At 39.6% G+C, this 21,737-nt stretch overlaps 1 protein-coding gene across 3 annotated transcripts in view; it reads right to left on the reverse strand.

The window, feature by feature from the left end:
- Positions 1-21,737, reverse strand: part of FOXP1 (forkhead box P1) — a 620,529-nt gene that overhangs the window by 46,801 nt on the left and 551,991 nt on the right. For all 3 annotated transcript variants that reach the window (XM_052637104.1, XM_052636448.1, XM_052635792.1), the window contains exon 12: positions 6,010-6,114. In XM_052637104.1, coding sequence (XP_052493064.1) covers positions 6,010-6,114 — 105 coding nt within the window. The remainder of the gene's footprint in view (positions 1-6,009; positions 6,115-21,737) is intronic.

Below are 21,737 nucleotides of genomic sequence, written 5' to 3' on the forward strand. Positions count from 1 at the left end.
CCCACCCCCGGTTCTGAAATGCAGAGGCGAGAACGGTTATTTGCATATGCCCACCTTCTAGAAGGCTAGTCCCCCTCCACGTGCTCTCCTGTACTCACCAGAGGTAATTTCACTGCAGAACGTTCAGGCGTGCAAACCCAGAGCCACGAATAAGTTTCGAACAATTTATGATATCCGGCCTCCTTCGACATGTATTAGCATATACCTGGTTTCTTTAACATACACTTTGTTTTTCCAAAACCACAAACATCGGTGCTGGAATTTCATGTGGAAGCGCTTAAGGGGCTGAAAGTTAACACCTTTGTGATCCTTGCAGCCTCGCAGTGGCTGCGGAAACAAAAGCCTCTTTGTCGAGGCTTTCTTGAAATGTTTTCTTAACATGTTCCAAGTAGTTTTAGGCCGGGAACTAAAGTAAACAAGATGTTACCATGATAAAAACACTTGTGAAAACATCACAGACCAGCACTTAGGAGTTTCTTGCACATAAAACTCTTCACAGTTTTCAGAAGTGAAATTCACAGGAAAAAAAAATTTTTTTTTTTTTTTTCGTTAAAAAGTGAATTACTGATGAAATGTCCTCTGCTGTCTCCAGCCCTCAACCTTTTTGAAAGGGTCAAAGTTCCACTGCTGGGCATTTTCTTGAGACATTTCCCTCCCTGTCTTCTCCAAGAGGACATATAAAATTTATTTGGGCTTTAAGAAGTAATGTACATCTGACTAACGTGTAAAGGAATTTGGGTTTTGATTGTCTGGCATGGAGCTTTTCTTCATGAGCAATAACCAAAAGATAAAAATGAAAACAAAATTTCTTTCAAATGGCTAGCAAGCAAGGGCCCAAATAATACTTTTTCCCAAACACACATGAGGGCCTGGTATTTGTGGAACTATGGATCTGTGTCTGATTTTACCCTCCAAGTCAGAAACAGGAAAATGTGGTCATGAATTAACCTTCACATCCACTCCCCACCTTGCTGAAGAATAGTATGCATCCTTTTTCAAAGAGCAAAGAGAAAGAATTATAGATTCCTGTTATTATCAGTGAGGACTCTGACTTCAACCTGGTTAAAAAAGAAAAAACAAAAAACTTGATCCACGAGGGGTGCGGCAGGAGCCCACTCGAAACTTTCACCTGTCTGGATGGTACTGGGCTTGTTTTTGTTTTTCTGTTATCGGAGGATTCCAAGCAATGCAGGGCTGGCGGGCTGCAGTGAAGTTGAGCATGGGTACCTGCTGGTATCGGCTTCCTCCAACAAACACAACCGTCACATGATAACTCACGGTTGACAGATTAAAAAAAAACAAAACAAAACACTCAAACTGCAACTTGTTTTGAGAAGAAACAGGGAAATAAATGCATACAATAGACTGGGTATCTGCCGATTCTGATAAAGCATCCCTCTGTTGGGATGCCAACAGGACGGTTATTTGTACAGTGTTTATCTTTGAAATCAAGGGCCCTGTGGTATACCTCACCTTGGGAACAAACGCTGCAGAATGATCACAGAAGAGTGTCACATCTCTGGTTCTGATTTACCAACAGTTATGATATTTTCCCCTCAGGAAGAGGGAAAAAAAAAAGGTCTCGTTCTGAGACCTGAAACAAGCCAGGAGAGCGATGCCCAGGGAATTCAAGGATGTGGCTCAGGTGAAAACGTAAGGACACCAGAGAAGAGTACCCTAGGTCAGAGGTCAGCAAACTGGTGCAAAGAACGCAGCCACACCCACTCCTCACACAGATCCTATGGCTGCTTCTGTGCCCACAAGCTGAGTGCTTGTCTTGGAGACTGGGTGGCCTGCGAAAGTCCATCATATCGACTATCTGGCTCCTTTACAGGAAAAGTTTGCCGGCCCTGTCTGACAATCACCTTTGACTGTGTAGACACTCTACTGAAATTTATGGTTAAGGATTATGTTAAAGAACAGTCTCTTCTGACATATTAAAGCTCTGCATAGTCACAACCTCTTCCCTAGGTACAAGGTCAGAAATGCTTGTAAGAAAGTGAAACTGAAAGTCGCTCAGTTGTGTCTGACTCTGCGACCCCATGGGCTATACAGTCCATGGAATTCTCCAGGCCAGAATACTGGAGTGGGTAGCCTTTCCCTTCTCCAGGGGCTCTTTATAAACCCAGGTCTCCCTCATTGCAGGTGGATTCTTTACCAGCTGAGTCACAAGGGAAGCCCAATGTTTTTATAGCTTCAATTATTTCTCTTTTTAAAAATACACTTAAGTAGATGAGAAAAGAAGTACTAATATTTTTCGACAGTGCCTGCTACAGACCAGACACCTGACGTGATGTATCTTTTCATTCTCCCAACCCTAAGAGGCAGTTATTATTATCATCCCAAATCACACGTGCTTATACTGAGCTCAAAGAACACACTCCTAGCAACTGGCTTCACGACCCATTCTGCCTTTCTTCAAAGCTTTCTTTATGCCTATTGCCGTACACAGTAAGCATACTGTTAATAAAATGAACTGCTTCTAACCAGGCGCTATTATACAACAGTTAACAGCAAGTCCTATGAAGTCTCACTGTCTTGGTTTAGATCTTGACTCCACCTATTATTAGCTGTGTGACCTTGGGAAAATTATTTAACCTTGCTGTTCCTTAGTATCCTTATCTGTAGCTTGAGAGTAATACTGCAATAGTATCACTATAAGGTGGCTGTATTAACTGAGTTATATATGTAAAGCACTTCAAATTATGACTGTTGAACAGGTCAGAGCTATACCAGGGGAGTGTAAAATCCTAATTTAGAAGATAGGTGATAAAAAAAAATCTATGAAGCAACCTCTAAATCAAAGACTGAGCAGGGAATTTCCTGGCGGTCCAGTGGTTAAGACTCTGCACTCCCAAGGCAGGGAATGTGGGTTTGATCCCTGACTGAGGAACTAAGATCCCACATGCCTTGCAGCATGGCGATTAAAAAAATGGGAGTGCAGAGCAATCGACACTGTGTTAAGTAAGGGTGTCTTGAAAATCTAAGACCTCTAATATCAATTTTCTAAAACCGTAAGAGAATACTTCTAAAGTGGGATCATGGGACAAGGTCCTGCTCATGGGTCCAGGAAAAAGGTACTTTCAGAGTCTACAAAATCTGGCAGTTTGAGAAGAAATGCTTCAAATATCACTTCCTGATAATAATGACACTGCTGTGATGTCATTCCAAGAGGCCATATGGCAAAGCTGGTTTCACTACAGCCAACATGACCACCCTTCAGACTGAACCAACACATGAAGGACATGAACTCACAAGAGTTACTTACTTTTCACTACTCTAGGCCTTACACTGGAAGACTACTGTGAATTTCCAAGAGCTAAGATACCACTGAGGAAGAACATCAAAGTCCTGCATTTGTCATAGACTGTCAACCAATGGGTAAACTTGGGAAAGCACCGTGAGAGCTCTAAGAACTAGAGGCAGTTTTATTATTCAGCATTTACCCTCCATTTGCTGCTTTACAAGAGTCATTTTTTTACTTTTGGGAACCAAGTCTCTCATCCCCAGCCCCCGTGTGGCCCCTGGGGGATGAACAATTTATTGCACTGTGCAGGTCGGCCTGTGACTCAGGCCTGGCTGCCTCATGACTGGTTCAGAGCTAGGACACCTACTCAATCTGAGCCAATGACAGTCCACAAAGAACACTTTTCTGCAGCTACTGAAAAAGGAGATGCACTCTGGGATCAATCAACTTATGGCGGGTGAATCTGTCTTCTTTACTTTTACTTGGAAAGAGCCTGAGTAGGAAGTCAACACAGAAGAAAGCAGAGCTAAGGAGCAATGAACCCATACTCCAATAACCTTGTTGAAGCATCAGGGTCCAGTCATGCTTGCAGCCAGCTGTATTGTCAGACCAATTATCAACCCCCAACACCACCCTCCTTTTCTTTGGTTTAAGCCAATTTAAGTTGGTTTTCTTTAACTTGCAAACATAAATATTCCGACAAACATACATCAATAAGCAAGTACTAGGAACTAAAGAAGCAACAGCTGCAGGACTAGAGGGAGCATTTCAATGTCTCTGAGCAAACATGCCATGTCATGTGCAAAACCACACAAAATAATAGAGGGACATGAATCAAAGTGAAAACTAAATGGTGGTTTCCTATACAAGGGCCAGTCTCCTCATAGCCTTACAAGAAAAATGGGCTTTTTTATAGGAATCAAGTCTAGGCTCTATTCTGATGACCTTCAGATCCATTTCTTTAGAAATGGATGTGGTTTGAAAGTGTGCCATCTTTTCATGGAGGTATATTTGCACCCCCCCACTACATATATATATACACCTAACATCAGCTCACATAATAAATGGACCTAAGATCTGAGTGGGAAATACTTTGCCTATTAACAAAAAATTTTAAGTGGTCAATTGGAAAAATGCCCTTTTCCCTAATGACACAAGTCAATAAGGATGTTGATTCTATAGTTCTAGAAACTTTATAAAATAAATCATATTTATAGATGTTCACTGGCCATTCTATAGAGGAGTGAAATTAAACCAAGGTATTTATCAAAGTTAGCACTGGTACGGAAAGTGAAACTAGAATTGAAATGTTTCTGCTGAGATCTTTTTCTCATTATCAAAATACAATTAGGCAAGTGATTAGGAAATAAGAAAACAAAGATTCTATAATAACGGATTTAGGAGGGAACAAGGCCCAGTAGCACTAACTTGAATTATCATAATTGTAAAGAGCTGTTGCTTAATTTAAAATAAAGTATCACTGCTCTTGAGTATTAATATTTAGAATCAATTTTAACTATCTCTTTTCTAAAAAATTTTAAGTACTTAAGTTTTTAATGACCACGTAACGCTCTTGAAGTAAAATATTAAAGTGGAAAATCACCAAAACAGATTCACAGGCTTCCATTCATTCATTAAAAACATGATATTCACCAGAAGCGCTTGCAGGTAACACTGTATCTCTAATGGTGGCTTTATTAACATATTTGAACCCAGGTCCATAAAGACAGATACTGAGATTGTTCTAATGATATAAAGATCTTGCAAAACCAGAGACCTGCATGTAAATCAGCCCACCTCTATTATGGGGCTTGAATGAGACAGAAAAGTCAGAGGCAAAGACTCCCCACTGGCCCCTCAACACCCAGTTTGCAAACCATCATGCACCTGTATATATAGGAGTTTCATACATGCATATGTTTGCTTGTTGCATGATATATAAATATAGTGAATATAATGCAGTATTATACTTAGTCCATACATCAATGATTCAATGATACTATGAATATATTTACGTGATGTCAATAATGCAGGGCAGTTTCATCTCAATATTTTTAAAGGACAAGGCACTGTATATGAAGGAAATCTTACGATGTAGTGCAGAAGCATCTTATTTCAGCTTCCAGAGGGTTAACACACCATTTACTCAAGGGATGCTTAATCAGCATATAGATTCAAATGGGATAGCCCAAGTTTCAGTCATACTTTAACTGCAGGAATTAAACTGAATCCTTTTCCCTATACAACAAGAATCCGAACAAAAGCCAACAGTGATATAGAAAGGTAAGAATCGAATTGGTAGCTTTTCCTGGACGTTTGTAAAGTCATTTGTGAAGAAACAAAGAGGCCCAATCATCAAGTTGTAATTGGCCAGTAATTGACACCGATTTTATAAAACTAGAGCTAGTGCTTGTGTTATTAATTTAATATGGAGGGATGTGAGTAAAAGCAAAGACTAAATTACTACACGTTTAACACTGGAACAATTTTTACTTAATCACTGTCATTCTGAGAAAATAAGTAAAGGATCTTACGAATAGGATCAAACTGCCCTTGGATATCAATCTCTTCCACTTAACAAGGCAACACTCAATAGATCTGTAAAACTATTCCTATGACTATGCTAGACATGGTGATTGTGAGTCTATCTTCAAAATGGTGGTGTGAAACCCTGCATCAAAAAGGCATCTCATGAGGAAAAGCATGAACAGTGGGAGGTGACGGCTACGTCTAAGAAGAAAGTGTTATCAAATCATTCTTACTTTAGAAATGACTGGAAATCTTCACACACTGCTTCACAGCCAGGCCACTTGCACACACCGTGTCCATAGAGAGGATGGCTATGTGGATGTTCCTCATGGGACAAACTGAAAGAAAATGCACAGAGGACAAGAGAATGAATTGGCTGCCCAGAACCATCCCACCAGACATAAAAGGCAAGAGGAGCTGGCCCATGTCGCCAAAATGCGAACACCAACCAACTCGTGCCTTCCTCTTCCCATGGAATTTATGAATTACTTTTGCAGCACACTTTACTTACAAAGCAAGAGCTAAATTTCAAAATGTGAACAGCCCAATATTAGGAATGTTAGCATCACATTAGAAAAGTGCTCGGCAGGCTTTTGTTAAGAGGCAGACCTCTCTACTCAGACTGCAAAGGATTTGTTCAAAGGCCAGAACTTTATACCTATGGCTGACTCTTGTTGATGTTTGACAGAAAACAACAATTCTACAAAGCTATTATCCTTCAATTAAAAAATACATAAATTTTTTAAAAAGCTAGAACTTACCATTTAGTCTACACAGTGGAAATTATAATCTGTACTTGATTTTGAGATTCTCCCCAGAACATTATAAAATTTTTCTCTCCCTTCTACCACAAAGAGCATCCCCCAAACTGTACAGTCTTTTCACAAGTTAATTTTACCAACCAGAGTGCAATAAAATAATTTAGAATGTAGAATGAAATAACTGAGAAAGACAAATGTATCCAAGTAGATGATTAACTTAATAACAACAACAACAAAAACGCTAACTGGAGCAGGAAGATTCTATCCCTACAGTGACTGACACCAAGACTGGGGGAAAACTTGGCATGAACACAAAGGGCTTACTCCTCCACTGGAGCTCCAATCAATAGCTAATGACTTGGCCACACGGATGCAGGTCATGGGATGCTTTGATCCATGCCACGTGGTGCTCAGAAAAGTGAATCTGTTGTACTTGCTGATGAACCATATTCTCAAATATTTTCTCCGTTACATTTCTGCATCCAGACGTGTTTCAGACAAATTATTTTTACAGTCGTTCCATAACCTTAGACTCCATCAAATAGAAATGTAAAACTAACATTAAGAGTTCCGTTTTGTACTAAAGCACATTCTTTTCAAGGAAAGGGCTATTTTGCAACTTACTCCACTGCCTCTGCCAGACTCTGAACTTCAGGCACACTGAATTATCATCACACACACACACGCACACACGCACACACACACATGACCCACACGCATGAGGGGCTTGTATTTTATATAACTGCCAGGATGTGTATTCACGTATTTTATCGACTCACATTCATAGAACAGACATACACACATGCCACTTGTCCCTGACTTACAACGTAATTAATCCACAGCCAGCATATTATGAACGTTTAAACTAAGGTCATCAATACTAAGCACACATCTTAACAAAGATCCACAGGTCTCTTTGTGGCTCTTAAATGATTCACTTGGAAACCTAATATCATTTTAAAACAATAAGAAACTATTTTGCCTGACAATAGAAAACAATTCTGAGAAAAAACAACAACCAACAACAAAAAAAGCAAAAGACTAAGTTAGGAAAAGCACTGAAAGGCACCCTCATGTAAGAAAGAGAGTAACACAAGAGAGCTAAGGTAGTTACAGTGAGATTTCTAAAGCCCAGCAATAAAATGATATTCTCTGGGCAGGTAAAGGGGTGAAATTCCATTGGAATGAAGCAAAGAATGACTACCTATCCATGTCCATCTTCTGAATTTAAAAAATAAATAAAGGATGGTACAAAACAGAATTTAAAAAATTACTGGCAATATTTAAACTCCAAGAATCCTTCAAAGTAACAAGATCCTCAGAATATCTGAGGGAAGGAAATCATTTAAAAAGAAAACTGTTCTAAACCAATATCTTACAAAGGAAAAAAAGGAGCCCAACCACAATAACTCTTTTCTTTACCAATTTTGTGAAGATTAAAGTATTTTCATAATCCTAAAAGAATTAGTGTATATTTGTTGTACAAACCTTGAAAAGAAAAAAAAAAAAAAAACCCTGAATACACACAAATACATTTTTGATAAATTAAGGCATGGAGGTTTGTATTATTCTTTCAAATTTAGGATAATTTTGTAAATAATGTGTCTTGTTATCAACTAATTAATCCTTAAGAGCCTTATATATTGACGCATAACAGCTTGTCATATACCACCTCAGGTCAAGTTACCTGCCAAAATCAATCTAACATTCCTCCATTTTGGACACAGAGGTTCCCTTCATGTTTCTAATATTTATGAATAATGTTAGAAATAAAATTTACCGGGCCAAACATCCCAGTACAGAGCTGATTTTCACCAGAAGATACATTCAGAGAAATGGAACCACTCTTTGAAATCAGTCCTAAGTTTTAACAATGACCACAGATACTTTTTAAAGTAGCTCTTGCGAAATGCTCCATGCTGAGTGCATTCTTAGTCACTGTACCTACTTTGTGTGATTCTTTAGATTAGAAATGAAGAAACTCAACTAATTTAGATATAAAATTAACCTCACTGGTTACAAATTGCCAATGGTTATTCATCAGTGCTTTGTGGGTTAAGCCAAGAAGGTTCTCAGTTATAGTGTGAAAGAAAGTAACATGTCTTCACTAGAGGAATTTACAACTAGAAATAAAATGCACATAATTTAGTAACTTTACTCTCCCACTCCCTTCCCCCCAAAACATCCCCTGTAACCTGAATTAAAAAACTACTCTCCCCTAAGAATGTATACTTGGTTCAACTGAATATCCTTATTCCAAACGAAGGATAGATGACAACTCACGAAGCTTCACAAGGGTAACCATTCACATCTGAAGGCTGAGAGAAATGCCAACTCCTGGCGCGCATGCATATTTACATACACAGCAGACCTCTTGAAAACGTGCTCTACCTTAAAACTGTTTTTATCACAAAACCATTACATGATCTTATTTTTAAAAGCTCACTTCATACCGTGTTGGCTCCTCAACGTTGCCCCGACTTCATCCCACACCTAACACAACCCCACCCTGGTCAACCCTGCAGGTGCCCTGGCGCATCGCCATGCTGTGATCTCTTTCTCAAGCATTACTAGAGTTTACAGACATGGAAACAGGCTCTGCCTCCCACTGTCACTTGCTTTCCCTATGTGAATACTTTATATTTTATCGGAATACACCTGCTTCACAATATTGTATCAGTTTCTGCCGTCCACCAGTGTGACTCAGCTGTATGTACAGGTACATTCCCTCCCTGGTTAAGCCTCCCTGCCCCTACTCCCAGTCCTCTAGATCACCACAGGGCACCGGGCTGAGCTCCCTGCACCACACAGCAGCCTTCCACTAGCTATCTACTTCACACATGGCAGTGCACGTTTCTCAGTGCCACGCTCTCCGTCCATACACAACTGGCTGAAATGAGGCGACTGGCTTTGCAAGGAAAAAGAACAGACTGGCAGTGGTGCCGGGAACAGCCTCTCTGGAAAGACACATAAGATGTTGTAATACTTGTCCCTCTGGGGCAGGAGGGGAGTAACAAATGAGTAGAGAAATGAAACTGTCACTGTATCATTTTTTCTATCTCTTGAAGTTTTAAATTTTGTGCACGACAGGTATGTTTTTCTGGCAAATGTTCAATATATGTATAAACACATACACAGACCCTCACAAACCCACACAGAAACATATACATGCATGAAAAAGTCAAGTGCTGTCTATGTGGGACTCACTCTCCAGAATGATGCTGGTGTAAGCCAATGTGGTACCCTTGCTGCCTGTGTGACTAGGTCCCGCTTTGGCCTTTTAGTCATTCTGGATGAAGCATCCTCAGACCTCAGCAGGTGTACCCCTGAATGGGAGCTTTTCTGTTTCACCAGAAAAGTGGAAAAAGTTTCTATTCTTACTGCCTTTTGGGACATGCCAAAAGAGACAGGACAGGAAAATTGGAAAAAAAAAAAAAGAGTATGGCCACGCCAGTATTCTTGCCTGGAAAATCCCATGGACAGAGGAGCCTGGCGGGCTGGGTCGCAAGGAGTCGGATACAACTGAGCAAACACACACACACACACACATTTATGAATTTGCAGGACCAGAGGTGATGTGGTAATCTAATCCAACACTCATATTTTCAGAAGAGTAAATTAAGTTTAATAAATGAGCATGGGAATTTTTAAACTTGAATCAACTCAGAATTTCATTTTTATGATGAAACTTGGTGGGAAAATGACCACCTCAACATGGTTAGATAAAGCCTGTGACTTAGTCATTTAAATCAACTGTTCAAAGGGGAGCTCACTGATGTGAGAAGTATATAAGTTCTGAAAGGCTGCCAAGATCAGTTTTGAATAAATGCTGAATAAAGTGTTGAATAATGGATGAATAAATAGATATATTTGATTTTAAAGGGATCTAAACATGCTTCCCCCAAAATTAACCTTCAAAAGTGCAAGGTCACTTGTTTAACAGACGATGTCTTATTATGAACTCCCAGGTTGAAAATTTTTAGGGGCAGGGATTGCACCTAATTCATCTCTACCTACTCAGTACCTTGCACATGACATGAGTTCAGTTAATGTTAGATGGACTGGTGCATGAACAGACAATAATTATATTATTCTATTTAATTTCCATGTGGACATATATGCAATGAATATTTGCCCTTTAAAAAAATTCCTGAAGGTTGGGACCAGAATGATGCTAACTGACTTGAAAAAACAGCATTCTGGCACTTTCTATTATTTAGCTTTATTTCAAATGTATAAAATACAAATAGTACACAATCAAAAAAAAAAGTGATTTAAATTTCTTCTGATAATCCTCGGTATGTAAAAACTAGATATATTTATTCACACAATAATAGTGACAACATTTCAGGTTAGAATCAACTTGCCACAAAAAGTATAATTACACAAAAATATGTAACAATTTCTAATATTACATAATATTAAATACGCTCTCTATTAGTCAGTATGATGTAATGGCGTCACTGACATTTATTTAAAACTTGTTTTGGTATTTGTTCTTACTATGTCAAAGTATACCAGCCAGAGCCTTAGTTTCAACACTGTCTTTGGCCTTTGATAAGATTTTAAATATTGGTATGGTTTTTCACTGGTATGGTATGATTACCTTCTCAAGTTCTCCACTCAACCAAAATCTGAACTAGAATCACTGCTAAAACTAAGAACAATTTCTTACTTCAGTCTGTACACTTTAGTGGTCTTTATGCTCTAAGTCCTGTAAACTAATTTTCCCTGTGGTAACCAAGAGAAGACTCTTTGAAGGAGAGGAAAAACACAGACACCTCAGAGAAAAAGGAACCCTCCTACAATGTTGGTGTAATTGTAAACTGGTACAGCCACTATGGAGAACAGTATGGCGGCTCCTTACAAAATTGAAACTAGAGTGAAGATACGTTCCAGCAATCACACTCCTGGGCATATATCCAAGGGAAACTCTAATGCAAAAAGATACATGTACCCCAATGTTCATAGCAGCACTATTTATTAATACAAGAGCGAAGACACTGCAGAAAGCTACCCACCCACTGACAGATGAAAGGATAAAGAGGACGCGCTACATGCAGCAATGGACACTACTCAGCCGCAAGAGCCTGAAACGACGTCATGCGCAACAACAGGGAAGGACTCGAAGATGAGCACAGCACCCGAAGGACGTCAGACAGAGGAAGACAAAGATGTATCACTTACACGTGGGATCTAAACAATGACACAAATGAATCTGTTTACAAAACAGAAACAGACTCACAGACACAGAGAAAGAACTTAGGGTCACTAAAGGGGGAAAAGGAGGGAGAACGACACATTACGAGTTTGGGATTCACATATCCGCACTGCTGCTGCTAAGTCGCTTCAGTTGTGTCCGACTCTGTGCGATCCCATAGACGGCAGCCCACCAGGCTCCCCCGTCCCTGGGATTCTCCAGGCAAGGACACTGGAGTGGGTTGCCATTTCCTTCTTCAATGCAGGAAAGTGAAAAGTGAAAGTGAAGTTGCTCAGTCGTGTCCGACTCTTAGTGACCCCATGGACTGCAGCCCACCAGGCGCCTCCGTCCATGGGATTTTACAGGCTATCTATAAAATAATCAACAAGGACCTACTGTATAGCACAGGGAATATCTCAGTATCTTGTAATAAACTACAATGGAAAATAATCTAAAAAGAAAAAAGAAAAGCACAGACACCTCGCTGTACCTCAATGTCAATTTTCCTGCATGCTAACTTTCATGTCTGTGTACTAACTTTCACCCTGTCTGTTTTTCCTTTTCCAAATTTCCAAATTTGTCTTCTGTTATTTTTCTCAATTCCTGATTCATCTGCAACAAAAGTCTGCATCTGTGCCCATTAGGGCTTATAACTTCTCCCCTTTGCCCTTACCATCAACCCCAAATTATAAATTGTATTTCATTTCATTAGCATGTTGTTTGACACATAAAGTTCCAGAAGACCGTTGGTCATTTTCTAATGGCTCAAAATAATGGAATACATTTTTCTAAGTTTTATTGAGGTATAGTTCATATCCCTCAATGAAACTGATGCTGGGAAAGATAGGAGGCAGGAGGAGAAGGGGATGACAGAGGACGAGATGGTTGGATGGCATCACCAACAAAATGGACATGAGTTTGAGCAAGCTCTGGGAGATGGTGAAGGACAAGGAACCCTGGTGTGCTGCAGTCCATGGGGTTGCAAAGAGTCAGACACGACTGAGCAACTGAACAACACAGTCCATATCCCAAGCAACTCACTTATTTAAAGTACATAATTCAGGGAATTTCATGGGTTCCAGTGGTTAGGATTTGGCACTTTCACTGTGAGGGGTGGGTTCAGTTCCTGGCTGGGAAACCGCGATCCCTTAAGACTCGAGGCGCAGCCAAAAATAACTCACTAAATAAAGTACCGAATGCAATGGCATATATAAAGTATATAATGCAATATTCACAGAGCTGTCAAAGTATTACCAGAATGTAAGTTTAGAACATTTTATATCACACAAAAAAGAAACACTGGACCCATTAGTGGTCACTGCCCTGGTCCCTGTCAATCACTAATCAACTTTCTGTTTCTAGAGATCTGCCTCTTCTGAACATTTCCTATAACCTGGACCACGTAGCAAGTGGTCTTGTGTATCTGGCTTCTTTCACGAATCTTCGTGTTTTGGAAGGCCGCATTGCAGCGTGTGTCAGTGCCTCGTTTCCCTTCTCATGACTGAATCCTATTCCCCTGCATGTACAGAACACATTTTGTTCATCCACTCATCTGCTGATTGACCTTTGGGCTGGTCCCACATTGTGGCTACTGTGGTGACAGTGGTGATATTACAATTCACATTCATGTACCTGTTTGAGTATACCTGTTTGGGTGTATATTCAGGAGTAGAACTGCTGGGTCATGTGCGACTCTGTGGTCAACACTTTGAGAAACTGCCTGCCCATCTTCCAAAGCAGCTGCACTATGCTGTGTTCTCACCAGCACTGTTTGTGGGTTCCAGTTTCTCCACATCCTTGCCAATATGCTTGCCATCTGTCTTCTTCATAGCCATTCCAGAAGATATAAATTGTTACCTTTCTGCACTTTTGACTTATGCTTGTTTGAAGATTAATGGTGCTGATATATACAGTATTACTATCATAAAAAGGAATGAAACTGTGCCATTTAAGGAGATGTAGATGGACCTAGAGACTGTCATAGAGAGTGAAGTGAGAAAGAGGAAAACAAATCCTACATCTTAACTCATATATGAGGATCTAGAAGAACAGTATAGATCTTATTCACAAAGGAGACACAGAAAACAAACGTATGGACACAAAAGGGGAAGGGGAAGTGGGATGAACTGAGAGACTGGGGTTGACATATACGCACTACTGATACTATACATAAAATAGAGAACTAATGAGGACCTACTGTACAGCGCAGGGAACTCTACTCAACACTCTGTGGTAACTTAACTGGGAAGGAAACCCCAAAGAGAGGGGATATGTGTAAACATACAGCTGTTCGTTTGCTATGCAGCGGAACCACGACACTGTAAAGGAATTGCACTCCAAGACAATTAAAAAAAAAACAACAAGGTTAGGGGCTCTGATCAATTTTTCATGTGCTTATTGATCATTTGTGTATCTTCTTTAGAGAATGTCGATTCAGACCCTTTGCCTATCAAAAAACACTGGGTTCTCTTTATTTTGGAGCTGCAAGTTTTTTCATGTATATATTTCCGCATGCAAGTCCATTATGAGATACAAGATTTACAAACACTGGTACTCATTTTGTAGACTGTCTTTTCAGTTTATTGATGGTATGCTTTGAGGCACGAAAGTCTTACATTTTGATGAAGTCCAATCTTTTTTCTCCCCCCTTTAGTTCCTTGTTGTGCTTGCGGTGTCACATTTAAGAAACCACTGACTGATTCAAAGTAATTAAGACTTATTCTATATTCTCTTCCAAGAGCTTTAGCCCTCACATTTAATCAAGTTTGAGTTAATTTTTATATTTTATGTGAGGCAGGTATAGAACTTCATTCTTTCGCATGTTGTTCCAGCAGTGTTTGATGAAAAGATTATTCTATCCCAAGTGAGCTATGTTGGCACTTTTGCCAAAAACCAAATGAACATAAGTGTAAAGATTAGAGTTTGTTTTCTTTACATATATATTTTTGTTGCTTTACTTTTGCTGATTTTCTTTTTTCCAGATATATTATCTCCATTCTCAAAAGAATTTATAATCATAATTTTAAATAATTTTGAAATCACTTTAGTATAATTTTTGAAGTCTGACTGGGGGGAGGAATGGAGACAAATTTTAATAAAAATAAAACCTGAGCAACCAAACATTTTGAGGAATGAATGCCTAGGGACAACTTTTGTTCTCCAGATTCTGTTGATCCCTTGGTGTACTGAAAAATCATTTCAGAATGTACTTTGTGGATCTCTCCACCCAACACATGAATGGAGTTTAACAACCTTTTCCTGAGGGCCAGCACTATGTGGAGGGATGGGTACCAGGTGAATAAAGACTTTGTTCCTCATTACAGAAGCATTAAAAACAAGGAACCTTGCAAGCCATTTAACTGTCCTGCCTTCCAACTCCTCATGTCACAACCACAGGGAAACACAAGTGATGACCTGTGTTGCTTCTCCCAGGGGAAGGCCTTCATCAAACTTTCACTAGTTATGCAGATTAAAGAGGGTGTGTGCAGAAACACTCTCGAAGCATTTTTGCAACTAAAATACTCTGTTTTGTGGAATTCATTTATACTATTACTCTTCTGAGTTCAAGAGTAGAAAAGAAGAGGAACATTTATCTTCATAAGATGATGAAGTTCATTTATGTTCATGACGTTACCTTGGTAAATATAAAATTGTTGACAATATATTTGGGCAGAAAAAATATTGTTCTATGAGGTTGTAAATTAAATTATTTGAAATATATAATTTGTAAATCTATATGGATATATTATAATAAATATATACATCATATTGATATTTATGTAAATATATATATTTATATGAAATTTTAATTGTATATACATTGCTTTGAATTATATATAAACTAAATTCTTGAAGAAAAACACATTCATGAATGTACTTATAAATATAACTTGTTATTGATAACCAATAAAACAAATTGAAAAAAAATGAATAAGGAGTAGTTGCTGAATGAGATTTGGTTAAAGAAATGATAGCTATGTCCTTACCTCTGAGGGAGAGCAGGAAGCGACCTTTTTCTAAAGCATTCCCCACGCCCTGCAAATACATGCACCAAAAAGCACACCCACTCCCCTTGGCTACCTCCTTTGACTTAGAAGCTGTTCAGCACTTCCCTTTCCCCACCGGCCACCATCCTCTTTCCCACCATGCTTTAACAACTTACCCAAAACCCATTCTACCTTCTTTCTTTCTCTTCACTTCTTAGTTCTTATCACACTTCCCTGCCCCCTACTTTGCTACTCTATCCTATTCACTGAGATTTGAAGTAACATCAAATTTCTTAAGTCTGAATATGGAGTCCAAATTTGATTTTGAATGATAAAGTGATACCTGAAAACATCATCAGACCTCAGATGCTTTAACACTAATTTTCAAGAACTGATATCAAGTATTCGTGAATATACAGGAAGCCAACTTGAACGATATCAAACTGGGTGAGCTGGCTTTGGAATTTGATCATGGATGACCAATTAAAAAAAAGTAATGTAGATTTCACAATAGCAAAAGAAATGAGTACTGACATATTGAGGACAATTTTCCATCGTGGAGTCTATTATTTTGAGCATTTTTCATACTAGAGAATAATGCCTCAAAATCAACCAGAAGTCAAATCCTACACTCTTGTAGTAAATAAGAGGACAGGTCCAGTTTCTTCATGTGTTATACTGTAGTGGGGGGGGGGGGGGAGGTGGGGAGGGAGCTTTTTCATCTGTCTAGGAAAGGGAAAATGGTATGTGGGAACAGGGAAAAGGGTGACTGTAGCATTGTATCTGTTTTCCTGATGCCTTTGTGAAAATGACCTTTGTCCTTTAACTTTCACTGAGAACACTTCAAGAAGCAGATGGACTGCTTCTGAAGAGTTGGGACAAGATTCAGCCATTGCATTTCCAGCACAGTGCCTTAAGTTTTGCTTTTTTGATCGTTTCAGAAATATAACATCCTTAGGTGTTTATTAATCAGGTTTCTGAAAGCAAGCTGGCAATCAGTTCTATCATCAAAGAGAATGGTGTTTTATTAAAGCCCATCAAAGGGCCAGCTCTAGAGCACAGAAAGATGGGAACGCTCTCCAAACTGGGAGAGACACACGCTTCTCTCTGTTTCACTCTCCCACGCAGTGAGTCCCTGACTCTCCTTCCCCACAACGCTCATCATCTCAGTTTTCTGCTGCTTTTCAGATCATGTTTAATTAGAGGATTTCACATTCCCTTGTGATATGATATTCATGAGGAAAACTTGCAATTGGAGTGACTGTGAATTAGTCTATTAAGTGCCAGATTTGTGCTTTTAAACAATGATGGAGATTATTGTTATTATCTGTTCTCAATATTGCGCCTCGAGAAGTGAAGTCTACCGTAACTAACTTCACATCTGAAACACAAGCTATTGACTGTTTACATCTGGGTTTATCTTTTTCTGGAAATACAAATTATCTTGAAGAAATATGGGTCACTTTTCTGCAATGGTCCTCAGGGAATGGCCTACTAACATAGTGACTTGGATGAGTCAGTGATATACAAATACCCTCACTTTCATAGGTAAGGGTTCACGCCTGTGTGTAAAAAAAAAAAAAAAGACTAATATATCAGAGTTGTGACTTCTCAGTGATAACTTTTTATAAAACCCATTTAACTTCATCGATTTTAAGAAAAAAATAAAAACACATATATGCAGGTATGGCAAAAGTTGAAGATGGCAAGAGAATGACTCAAAGACTTGTCACCTAGGATGAAAGGTTTAAAACTGCATTTAATAGGTAAGGATACACACTCTTCCTTTTTTCCAGGGCTAATCACAGAGTGAAGTGAAGTTGCTCAGTCATGTCTGACTCTGCAACCCCATGGACTGTAGCCTACCAGGCTCCTCAGTCCATGGAATTTTCCTGGCAAGAATACTGGAGTGGGTTCCTATTTCCTTCTCCAGGGGATCTTCCCGACCCAGGGATTGAACCCAGGTCTTCCGGATTGTAGGCAGATGCTTTACCATCTGAGCCACTAGGGAAGCCAATGCTTCTCAAATTCTATCACAGATGTAAACTGCCTGGAGATCTTTTTAACATGCAGATTTTGATTCAGTAACTCTGGGAGGGGACCCAAGATAATACATGCTCCTGCGTGACGGTGAAGCTATGTGGCCTGGACCAAAACTTGAGTGCTAAGGATCCAGAGAGTTCCCTGTTCTGAATCTGTCCTAAAAGTTATCACACTTCCAGAAATACTCGTGAGATGTCCTTTCTATTAACTGTTGGTTGAAATGCCAACTGCAGATGGGTAGTTCTGGAAAGGGGGACGCTGGGCAACCTCACCAAGCAACAGGTACAAACTCACAAAAACTTTTGCTGGTCCAAAGTTAAGAATTATATGCAAGTTGTTTTATTGTTTTTGTTTTTTTTTTATATAATGAAACAGGTAAGACTGAAGTTAGCACCAGGAGAAGGTCATTTCCAGTGTTACATTAGCTCAGATCTGTTGAGTGATTTGGCCAGTGAACAGTGTTTACCAGGTACTCTATTTATCAGGAGAACCCTGGAGTAAACTGTTGAATATGGGTTTGACAATAATCCCAAGCCATCACGGTATCCCTGAACCTGGGACGAGAGGATGTATATTTTCAGTAAGTAGGAAACCAGGATATATCGTGAAAGCGGGAGTTTCCATCCACTTGGCATAGTACCATATTCAGTCAAGGTTCTCCTCAGTAATAACAGAGAAGTCCTACCAAAATATCTCAACAGATGAAATGTGTGCATTCAACAATAGCCCACACAATGCCAGGAAGAACAAGAATGCACATTTCTAAAAACTAGCAAATTTAATTTGTATTAGACAAAAATATATCTCTTCTCTCCAACTCCTGGTTTCACAGATACTGTTTCTTAGGATGAGGCTTATTTTATTTACATTAAAAATGACTCGATTTAAAGAACATAATATAAATAACAGTCAGCTAAGCAGAACTCTCAAACCACATCACAACAGGGCACATACTGAAATGACTAAACTTTGGGAAAATCAAAGTGCATGAAGTAGCCCTCAAGGAGAGGCAGTCTGTAACTGGAATTACTTCCTGAGTCAACAGTGACCCACTAGTAAGTTTCTTTGAGCTTTCAATAGGAAAGAAGAGCCTCAGAGTTATCCTTCATGACCCACAAAAGCCACAAGAGCACAGTGCAGTGTGTCAGATGCTTCGAGGACTAGATCCCACCCTTCAGGACTGGGGGGCATTCTATGTGCAGGCTATGGGTGTGACTTGTCACGAGCTGCTTTACCAAATGGTAAGAATCTGAGGTCTGGTGCCATGCTGACAGGTCCTAACTTTGGCAGATACTTTGTCGCCATCATCTCCATGTCCCTTTTCAGCTGCACTGGGCAAACACACAATCTTGATTTCAAAAGCAAGGGCATAGCAAGACAACGGAGCAGAGGAGAGCCTGAGTATCAGAGACTGGGCCGGCGTGTTCCGATCAATCACAAACACAGGGCGGGTGATGACAAAGGCTGAATGCCTGTGTTTGTGTGGTGACGAGTGAAGGGATAAATAAAGGAAAAGGACAAGAAGAGGCAGAGGTCCAGCTTTTGTTTCTGACACCCATAAGGGCAACCGCTATCCCAGGGTTGTAAGTGAGAGTTTCCCACTGGCAGCATTAACACTGGGATCTCGTTAAGAAAACAGAATGCTTTCCAAAGAGGGGCTGTGAGCAACTGTGTCAATACAGACATAGGGACCACTAATCCAAAAGATATTAACACCATTAGGCAGGCATGCGCATTATGTCCATGCAAGTGTTTGCACTGGTGAGTCACAGGTCTGTGTGGAACCTTGTCCATATGTTAGAGGAAACAAGCAGACCCAGAAAACCAAAGAACATAAATAAAAGTTCCAATCCTAATTCTTCTCATTTAATCCCTGCCCCTGACATGCTGTGGAAGTCAGCACAAGCATATTCCAGAATCAGAGGAGTCATGTAACTGAAGCATCTGAGGGTCAGATGAGAAAGCAGAGGTGATTCAACGAGAAAGGGAGTTAGAGAAATAAAATGGCTAAAACCATTAGGCACTTGCACTTTATGTTCTCCAAGAATTACTTCCTACTTTACGACATTCCTTTTATTTCTCAGTAGTATAAGATGCTTCATTAATGGTCACTGGATTAAACTCTTTGTTGCCCTTAATTCAGTATGTGGTTGTTTTTTTTTTGGCTGAGCCACGCAGCGTGTAGGATCTCAGTTCCCCAACTACAGATGGAACCTTCACCACATGCAGTGGAAGCACTGTCTTAATTGCTCCCCCAGACCACCAGGGAAGTTCCTCAGCATGTTTTATGAAACACTTACTTTGTGCTTAAGCATCATGTTGAGTTCTTAGATGATAGTCGATAAACTTAGATTCCTAAGAAGAGTCATGGGAGGGTGCTAAGATTACATTACCATTTCTGTATCATGTGTTAAGATAATATTAGAACTTTTGTATGAATAGATAATTGTATGCATGTGTGTATGTATTTCTCATACTTTAAATTTTTTATATTATAGGTACTATGTTAGGCATGCAACTGATTTAAAGTATCTTTAATATGCTCAGAAGGTAAAGAATCTGCAGGCAGTGCGGGAGGACTGGGTTTGATCCCTGGGTTGGGAAGATCCCCTGGAGAATGGCTACCCATTTCAGTAATCTTGCCTGGAGAATTCCATGGACAGATGATCCTCGCGGGCTATAGTCCATAGGGTCTCAAAGAGTCAGACACGACTGAATGACTAACACTTTATCTTTAGTAGAAGTGCACACTCAAAAGTTTTAATATTGACAGGGTAACTGATCAAACACATTTGGAGTTCATTAGTGCAGACTATAACTAAGTTCTCAATCTCTCTAGAAAAGGTCTGCCTAATCCCCCAGCTGAGGAGAGAGAGACAGAGAACTGAACAGATGACTGGAACATAAAATTCTGTAATATTTTATCTGGGACTTAAGAGTATCAATAGGAGCTCAATGCTAAAAGGAACAGGGTAAGGGAAACTAAAGCTCAAAAAGCAATGTTAGGCATAAAATGAAAAAGTAAATAAAGTTTAGAAAGACAAACCCAGAGTACTTACAAGTGACTTCAAGACCAACATTAGGAATTTTAAAAATAAATTTGCTCCATAAAATAGTTTATATTGGGTCAAAGTCTTTAGAATTTTTTCTCTTTGAAATGTTAAGTCTTGGCACTTGGATCCAGACTGTCTTCAATAGTGAATAATGGTTACCAAGCTCCCTCCTCTGTCACTTAAGACTCGCAGAAGGCAAGAATGCCATGGCATCTAAACAGCAGCTGGCATGTTCTATGGCAGTGGTTCCCAGAGTATGGTCCTCGGGAACTTGTCAGAGACGCAAATTCCAAGGCCCCACCCCCAGTACTGAGCCAGAAACAGCAGGACTAGGGTTCAGCAACCTGCAGTTCAGCCAGTCCTCCAGACGATTCTGATGCAAGCTAATGACTGAGAATCACTCTGACCAGAAATTCAAATTTTCTGTCTTGTCTGGAACACCGTATCAACAAAGGCTAGTCCGTTACTCCTACAGTATCTACAGCCAACACGTAGCAACAACTATTCATGGGTTCCTGATCATCAGCGCTTCATAAATTCACTATATTCTGAACATTCAGGCTCAGCAATGGCTCCATGCCAGCCTGACTGTGCTAGGTGATTGGGACGTGGCAACTGGCAAGTGACCTATTAATCGCTACTGAAGACAGTCTGGATCCAAGTACCAAGACTTAACAATTCAAAGAGAAAAAATTTTAAAGACTTTGACCCAATATAAACTATTTTATGGAGCAAATTTATTTTTTAAAATTCCTAATACCGGTCTTTAAATCACTTGTAAGTACTCTGGGTTTGTCTTTCTAAACTTTATTTATTTATTTATCTGTTATAACAGTCACGGAGTTCACTGCATCCAAAAAGTGCACCTGATGCAAATGTGGGGGACGGAAATACAGCCACAACGATCTACCACTAGCG

This window comes from Budorcas taxicolor, chromosome 1 (assembly GCF_023091745.1).
Source record: "Budorcas taxicolor isolate Tak-1 chromosome 1, Takin1.1, whole genome shotgun sequence".
Lineage (NCBI taxonomy): Eukaryota > Metazoa > Chordata > Mammalia > Artiodactyla > Bovidae > Budorcas > Budorcas taxicolor.